This window comes from Plectropomus leopardus, chromosome 12, assembly GCF_026936395.1.
Source record: "Plectropomus leopardus strain MGB_pleo_1.0 chromosome 12, ASM2693639v1, whole genome shotgun sequence".
In the NCBI taxonomy this organism is placed as follows: domain Eukaryota; kingdom Metazoa; phylum Chordata; class Actinopteri; order Perciformes; family Serranidae; genus Plectropomus; species Plectropomus leopardus.
This window is the reverse complement of record NC_142187.1, coordinates 21,561,047-21,569,853: the sequence shown is the minus strand read 5'-3', so window position 1 is coordinate 21,569,853 and position 8,807 is coordinate 21,561,047. Positions and strand designations below refer to the sequence as shown.

The 8,807-nt window shown below is 37.9% G+C and overlaps 1 protein-coding gene across 5 annotated transcripts in view; it reads left to right on the top strand.

The window, feature by feature from the left end:
• The first annotated feature begins 2,836 nt into the window (after positions 1-2,836).
• Positions 2,837-8,807, top strand: part of kif1ab (kinesin family member 1Ab) — a 34,891-nt gene continuing 28,920 nt past the window's right edge. For 2 of the 5 annotated variants that reach the window (XM_088085482.1, XM_088085485.1), the window contains exons 1-3: positions 2,837-3,347; positions 4,582-4,760; positions 8,631-8,704. In XM_088085482.1, the coding sequence (XP_087941608.1) occupies positions 4,655-4,760; positions 8,631-8,704 (180 nt within the window). In that variant the 5' untranslated portion in view covers positions 2,837-3,347; positions 4,582-4,654. The remainder of the gene's footprint in view (positions 3,348-4,581; positions 4,761-8,630; positions 8,705-8,807) is intronic. The other 3 variants (XM_088085484.1, XM_088085480.1, XM_088085483.1) reach the window with 2 other exon arrangements.

The following is an 8,807-nucleotide window of genomic DNA, read 5'->3' as shown; positions in this document are numbered from 1 at the left end:
CAACATAAAGAGAGAGACTCTTGCAGACATAAAGTGATAATAAGGTAAGCAGGCTAAACAGATGAATTTATGAACAAATTTAAGGATAAAACATGTCAAAATGCAAAAACCACAAGTGCATACAGTTAGAGCATACCATTTGTGTTTATCTTGTTATTTGGCAGGATATTTCTTTCTTTTCTTTTCAAGAATTTTTTTATCAAGCTTTTCTGTATAGAAATGAACGACAAAATAAACCTCCAGGGTCGGGTGGGTGGTAAGTTTTTTAACTGACAGAGTGCTGACAGTGTCATATCTTTATCGTACACCCCTTTAAATAAATTGGTGCCAAAACTTTATAAACTAAAACACTCATATAACTACTGAGCAGATGGTTATCAGGGCCTTTTCCCCCACATTTGAATGGGTAAAAAAAAATTTTTTAAATCATGGTGAATTATTGTCCAGCCAATGCAGTGTCCATATTTCAACTGTCTACGTGACAAAGTTAGCTTTGTTTATTCTTTTTCAGGCCAGTGTTTGAATTTAAGGAATGTCTTTGCAACACAACAACTTATCAGTGTATGTTGATTCTTCTGTTATAGTTTGGATCCACCAGAACTGTTTTTGTGACTCGTTCAAGGTCCAGATCCTCAGCACTTTGACTCTTGTGGAAAAGTGAGGACCTGCACTTGGCAGCTTAGAACCGGTCGAGGTCAGTTTGCAGGTGGTTTGTTGATTTTGTTTTCAGCTACTGCAGCATTACATTTGTAAAGAGGAGTCTCCTCTCAGAGAGCCAATCTGCTCTCTCAGAGGAGGATGGGGGGCATGCACACACACACACACACCCACAAATACATACACGCCTCAACCAATACACACCACCAATGGCTCAATTTTTTTTCTTTGTGAGCATAAGTAGCATATATATTTTTGATTTTGCTTGTAAAGTGAGATTTAAAAGCATTTATTGTAATATCAGAATTTGTTCTGTTCGGTTTATAAGTGTTTTTTTGTTTCAGATGTTTTCAATACAAAATGTCACTGGGCTCAAAGGTTTTTGCTTACACAAGATGGCTAAGTAGAATAGAAAATCATTAAACTTAGAAATATGTCCTGAGTGAAAACAGTTTGCAAACACAGACTAGATCCAGCTAAGATAGTTCTGCTATTTGCTTTAGTAGAGTATTATTGTTGGTCACCATATGTCACTAAATATGCAAAAAATTGTTTTTTTTTTAAGTTTTATGATTAAACTGACAGCACACTAGATGTTTTGGCCTAACATAATGTAAATATTTTAAATTAATAAGTGTGTTTATAAAATTAGGAAAAGCTTTGAAGAATGAAAATAGAAGAAAAACTTAATCTCATGTTTGTATGGATATTAAAGTATTACTTCAACTGCAAAATGATCATTCTTAAATCAAATACTCAGCCCGTGTTATGCTGTATTTTATGAAGAAAACTTTGCTTTTCCCCCCATGCATCCATCGTGAATGAAGAATTTAAAAAGAGAGATGATTCTTGATGACTGAAAGTCAGCAGGGCCCAAGTCCCATCATATCATCTATCATCTACTACTAAGCATACAATTAGATAAAAGAAACCTGCATTATATTGCACGAGTTGTGAGAGAGTTTGTTAACAGATTTTTTTGTAATATAGGTTTGCTGTTAAAGATGGTCTCCTTTTACTTTGATAAATCAACAATTTCCTCTATTTTTGGATTGTTTCAAAGCACGTTACAGTAATTGATGTACAAATGGTTGTTTGCACATAAAGTATTCCTTTAAAGATTACAAGAGGTCCAGATGACACTTAAACTCCAAACCAGGCAAATCAAACATTTACATAAGGTATATTAAGCTTCATTTTATAGATATCCCCACAATCAGACAAAGAAACAAAAGCCAAGTTTTGCTCTTGACATAAGAGCTTATGTTTATTATTTTGCTTTTGTCAGTAATTGAGTAAAATCTTGTATTTCTGGCCCTTTCTGTTTTGTCACAGCTAGCAGGATCACCAGAAAGTGCCCCTCTGTGAGTCTGGCTGGGTAAATAATTACACTACTGGTAAACAACTCACAGTTACCCTCATACTGGCCTTTGAACTGGACTGAACACTCAAAATCTGCCCAAACAGAGCAGGAGGAGGAGCTGGAGGGGACAGCCAGAGAGAGAGAAGCATGTATGTTCAAGTTCATCCACAGGGGGCGTCATAAAACTGTCAATGTAGTGACAAATATTCAGTTCAATTGTCCTCAAAATGGGATGCTATGTACAAGGCCAGATCAACCTGTCTCCTTCTAATTTAAATAAAAGAGTAATGCTTATATTTAAAATTAATATATAATTCCTGTAAAAATATGGCAAAATTTTAACAGTAATGTACATTTTTCTTTAAAAAATACAGTAAAACGCTGTAAACTTTAGGCTTTTTGGAGACAATGTTACACTGTAAACTAACATTCTACTGTATGATACTGTAGTATTACAGCAATTTGTTGTAATGAAATGCAGTTTCTCCAAATTACAGCAAAACATAAATCGTGATGCTTTTTTGAGCCAATATTACACAGTAAACCTCACTTTCTACTATAGAATATTGTAATAATTTCAGTTATTCATTAATACTGTTGAAGTCATTCATGGTAGTGACTGTAAAATAACAGCAGGATGTTGGCAAATACAGCTGCTGGTAGTTTACTGTAATTAAAAAAAGTTACAATGTAGGCAAGACCCAACATTTTGCTATTTTTGTATTTTTAATATGATAAGATGCAAAAATAAAGTGAATCTCAATATTTGTCTCTCTCAGGTTTATTATGGTCCATCGTAAGGCCTTTCCTTCCTCCTCCTCCTCCTCCTCCTCCTCCTCATCCTCCTCTGTGTCTCTGTGCTGCATCGCTCTGCCTCATAGCTGCCTGATGATGATGATGATACTGCTGATGTCATCACCGCCTCCCAGCATCCATAGCACAGCAGCACCGCCATTTTCCCTGGTTTCAGACCGACTGACGGACAGACTGACAGCGGGCCGCTGGAGCGTCCCGCACCCATCCTCCTGTTTATCCATCCGGCTGTCGCTCCTCCCTCCTCCTGTCTGTGATTGACGCACCGCTGCGTTCAACACTTCAGCCCACCCAGCGCCGCCGCCGCTGCTGCTGCTGAAGCTGAGGCTGACTCTCCCTCCCCGGCGGATTCTCCATGTATGGATGCGCCAAGGAAAAGGATGCTGTAGGCTGACCAAAGAGGAAAAATACTGTCTGCTGAGGAGATTCAAGAAAGACGCACCGGAGGATCCGGGCGCTGTTTTGGATGGGCAGAGGATTCACTCTCTGCGGTCGTCGTCTCTGAGTTGCTGAGGTAAGATACGGCTCGTTGGAGATGTTTTTCACCGCACAGCGTCGGAACAGATGGGTGTCACGCCTTGGCGAGGACTATCGTGTGTTTGTTGGTCATTTTGAGGCCTTTTTCTTTTTTGTAAATGTGAGGCGGTAAATAACGACGCTGCGTCAGGAGGGTTGATTTTTGATTCAGCCGCTGTCAACAATTGTCTAAAAAAATACAGCCAAATCCATCTTTGAATAAACGACAGCCCAAAATCAATTAGATAAACATCTGATCTAATACAAGCTGTTAATGTCATTTAGGATCTACAGATGTGCGCTGACCTCCTTTCTGACGCAGCGTTTGATGGTTTGGTGTTTGTGCCGTTTCTGTTTACGCGGCCTGTCTTTGAGGTGCGGCAGGCAAGGCAAGATGGAGGAGACAATATTTACATGGCTTATGAATCTTTACCCTAAAATGTCTCCTTATGTGTACAGAGAATGCGTGTCATCCTCTTATTTATCCACATATAATGGCCTATTGTGATAATGTTGTGGAGGAATTGTGTTTTTCATCGATTGAGGCGGAGAGAAGATGGATGTGCGCGACGCTGCTTTGAAGCAATTATACCGTTAAAAGAAACCCCTAAATTATCTAGTGTATCTAAAGGAGAAATCTACAAGCCACTTTTTAAGGGTTTTAATGACAAGCATCAGTCTTAAGGGGTTGATAATTGTAAATATTTTGTGGAAAAACACCGCAGCCAATTCTAGACATTGAGGAATGTGTGTTATTATCTTTGAGGAGAAGCAGATTTAGTTTCATCACAAGGCCTCCAGCCGTAATGGATGAGGCCAGGGGATGATGCCCGAAGAATAAGCAGCCATTTTACTGTAGAATAGCAGGGATGCTGATGATCCTTCTGTGAAATAATTTACCAGCCTTTATTCAGCATGTTTTAAGAGCTGTGTGTCTCAGATCGACTGATTCAGGGCCTGAAAATGGAGAATGTGTCTCAGTCTGAGCTGTTAGGTTTGGCTAACAAGGCCTTGTCCTCAATATTTAATTATGACAACAAGAGGCATCGCTGATTCAGTTTATCATTTTAAATTATTTTCTCTATCTATCTACGCCCCCCCCCATCTTAAAGTTACAAAGAAATGCATAAAATGCCAAATAGAAGAATCAAAGATAGAGCCCAGTTTGTTCTGCATCTTATGTATCTCTGCTTGCATTGGTATTAAATCCCTCTCGTCGTCTACCCGTGCAGGTGCCAGGTGTGCGTGTCTGTGTAGCCGCACAGATCTTCAGCTCTCCTGCTCACTCACACACCCTCCTGCAACATGGCGGCGGCTTCAGTGAAGGTGGCGGTGAGGGTCCGACCCTTCAACTCCAGAGAGATGTCGAAGGACAGCAAGTGCATCATTCAGATGTCAGGGAACACCACGAGTGAGTACAAATTCAAGTCATTTCTTTTACTGTACTTGGAGTTTAAAGTCATTAAATCTGATGAATGTGGACTTCAGTGTTTACATGGTGATGAGAGATGCAGTAATGTGGATGGTTCTGCGCATTATATGGCTGACATGCGTTATTTAAACTGTATTTGGAGCAAAATAAGTGAAGTTGAAACCAACTTTGCCTCGTGAAATTCAAATGAATATATATTTCTATTTTGGGTAAAGCTGCCATGGTTTTAAATGTTATCCGTTTTGTTACTTCACTTGGATGTTTGAGCTTCACGGTGCAGAATGACGTCTGTGCAGAGTTTGACTCCAGAAGGCTGAAAGTTTCTCTGTGCTCATCTGAAATCTGAGTTCAACACGTGTTGGGACGTTAATGTTTCTTTTCATTATCAATTTAATCTGCTGATCAATTTGTTGATTTATCAATTGGTCTTTTAAATGTCACTATGGACTGGATTTTCTGACGTCACAACTAGTTTGCAAGCAAATTGAGGTTCAATATGCAACTAAGACATTTTTCATGTTGAAAACTGAAGCCTTTCGGTGCACACATACACTGAGAATGGACTATACAGTGAAGTGAGAGACGTGTCCAATGACTAAAGGGCGAATAGAACATTTAGAGAATATCCAAAATTGAGGGCCATAGCCAGTCTTACATCACAGTTTTGTTATAGTATCAATAATTGCCCAGCTTTAAAGCAGATCTGCCCTTTCTAAAAATCTCTAAAATAAGAACATATCAGAGGCATTAGAGGGACGAAAGCCACACATATGCATTAACCTTCATTTTAACTTTAATATTTCTGCAAACTAAACATCATAATAAGACAAGGATACCACAAAAAATCTACACATAGGAGCGTAAAGGAAAAATTGTATTGATATGCACACATCAAGAAACATGATATAATACATAGAGTTTGTAATCTATAAAACACTGCAGTGATGTGTTCCTTCCTTGTTTTGCAACATTGTCGTCACTGTTTCTATGATATTGCTTTTTGTCCTTACACCCAGTAAAGGAGTGTAAAAAGAAAATTAACCCTTTGAAACCTGAGCAAATTGGCTTGATTTCTTTCAAAAATGAAAAGTAGGCGATGAGCAACCTACAAGAAGAAATTAACCCAAAAATAGCAAGAAATTAGTGCGAAGAAATGTCGAGAACAAAGTGCTTGAAAATAATAATTGCGTAACATAATTTTAAATATATATAATTATAATAATTGTAAATATTGTTTTACATGATAGAGCATGTTTTAAAAAATAGTAGTATTCTAGACTGGGCTTTAGTCAGGTCATTTTCCAGTCTGCTAAGCTGAATCACAGCATGTTCATATAAATAAATGACACAATCTGATATCGCAGTTTTAAGGTCATGCATCTTTTAAAGTCCTGGCTTTAGAGCCAAAGAAGTGCAGCAACGTTCTGCTGCTGTTTTGATCAAATTCCTGCGACCTAAATTGAACTGAGTTTAGCGTTTGACCTCAGTTATTTGTTTCATGTGCAGCTTTGGCCTGCAGCAACAAGCGAGTGGGCAGGGAGGCACGCAGCATCGTGGCAGCCAGAGAAGGAAACAAAAGCTTCAGTCAGGCCTGAAGCCTGTCAGTGTGTGTAGGATGTAGCAACCATCGCAGCTCTCATCATACGAGCGACCAAAAAGACCTCCTTGTTCTGGTCGAGCCCAGACGTGGGGTCAGCTGATGCAACTCTGTGTTGTGTGTGTATGTGTGTGTGTTTGCGTATGTGAGAAAGAGAAAGGGCGAGTGTTTTGTACTCGTCTGTGTTTGAATTGACCTCATTAGAACCAAAAATGTAAACTTGTATTATTCCAACTCAATAACTTCACTTACTCTTAAAATTAATGCTTGCAGTTTCCAACACCGGTCGGCTTTTCATGTATTTATTTACTTATGAGCATTTTTTAAGTTAAAAAACCAAAATCAATATCATAAAACAAATGATTAACAGGCTATACGTGTGTGTGTGTGTGTGTGTGTCAATAACGACAGAGACAAAGAAGAAAAAATAGAAATAAATACATATCCATAATAATAAACCATTTTGGACAGTTCATAAATCATTCTCAGTTCACAAATCATTTGAAATTCATAGGTTGATAAGTAGTGATTTCCTGTTTTAGGATTACTGAGTTAGCAGGCGAGACGAATAGAGAAGAAAAAAAAAAGAAAAGTTCTATATGTTATTTATTTAACTGGTCCTCTTCTGTTTTTCCTCAGAAGAATAGGCAGGTTTAGCTTTGGGATGGATGGATGGATGGATGGATGGATGGTCACTCTCTGGCCGTGTGCGCCTCTCAGCAGCATATAAATGTGCTGCTGTATTGAACTCGTCCACAGGGGGCGATACAGAGGTTCAGTTTCCAGCCGAGAGAGCATCTGCTCCCTCTCAGCTCTTGCTTGGTATTCCAGTGCACCGCACTCCTCCCTTCTTCAAAAAGGATGAGTGGTGCATTTTAAACTGCTGCTTTTGATGCTAACTGTAACATAATGAGTTTTCTCTGAACTGTATTTGTCATTTCTCACTCCTAAGTTAAGAGAGAAATTATTTAAGTATTTCAAAGCCACATCATTCTGTGAGAATTTCAAATCATAATGTTGAAACAGGTTACTAATTGACAAACAGCAGTCCCTGCTTTCATTTCAACAATATGATGATGCTGTTTTTTGCTGCTACTTGAAGGCTGAAAGTAGAGAGATGACACGGAAGTGGGGAAATGAGAGAGGGAATGACATGCAACAAATATCTCAGCTTTTCAATCATATCATTGACATTGTGATCACAGTTTAGCCAAAATCTATGAAGTCAACCAGGCTGGTCCCTCTGTCTACATGTTTTGGTGTCTCAGGTTCAATTATTTCACTTAGAAATAAGCACATAAAAGAGAGATACAGTCTCTTCATAAATTTGATGCATTCCTGCAAGCTGTGCAGTGATTACAATGTCAAATGTCTTTATATAAAGTCTGTGGTATCAACAAATAGCACAGGCATGTAGCACAAATTGACATTGTACCGGTTAATATTGTTAGCTATATTTGGTATTTTGTTGTCCATTGTGTAATGAATGATTGAAATTACATGTTAATTTGCTCGCAGGTTGTGTTGTTGAATGGAAATATTTGCTTTTGTTGCATGTTTAAATGTTTTGTGAGCATTGGAGCATTTTGCAAACAAAATGTCATTTTGGACAGCGATTGTCAGTTTAGGTCTTTGTGTTAATGATTTAGAAAAAAAAAAAAAAAACTTGTTCTATACTTATTTTTTTAAACTTATTTTTTACTTATTTTCTTTTCCATCACAACTATCACACTGACGACATGGTGTGTGTAGACACTGAATGCAGATTTCATATTAGAGGCTTCTGCTCACAGTATTCTCAGTCTTGTTACCAGTGAAAAAACATTGTAACAACATTTTCTTTTTTCAGACAACAGAATGTGATTTTGTATTGTGTCAGTAGTTGGAAGAACACAATACATTTCAGAGCATGTACTGTTTTGCAAATGGAAACACAGTTTTGATGTTTTTGTTATCTGTTCTGAAAACTGTGCTTCTTTTTGTAACAATGCATCAAAACAATGAAGAAAAACTGTCTATATTCAAGATGAAAAGACACAGCTGGATTGAAGTGATCATGATGGAAATGCACAAAGAGAGACAGAGAAAAGGTGTTGCATTGAGATGTAGATTCAAAATCTCTATGAATTTAAATGTTTTCGCAGTTTGCACCCTGCAGCTTTTCAAAAACTGACAGTAGATAGACTGAAATGAAGAATATGCCGTTTGTTAGTGACTTCATTTCTGATGCTCCTGTTTTGTTTTTATTTTAGCGATCCTGAACCCTAAACAGCCGAAAGAAAACAAGAGTTTCAACTTTGACTTTTCCTACTGGTCACACACCACTGTGAGTATCACTGCATCACTCAGCATTAAATACATGAATGATCTGTCAGATAAGGAAATTACTAATCTTCTGTAGAACAAGTCACTAAAAAATGATAAAAATG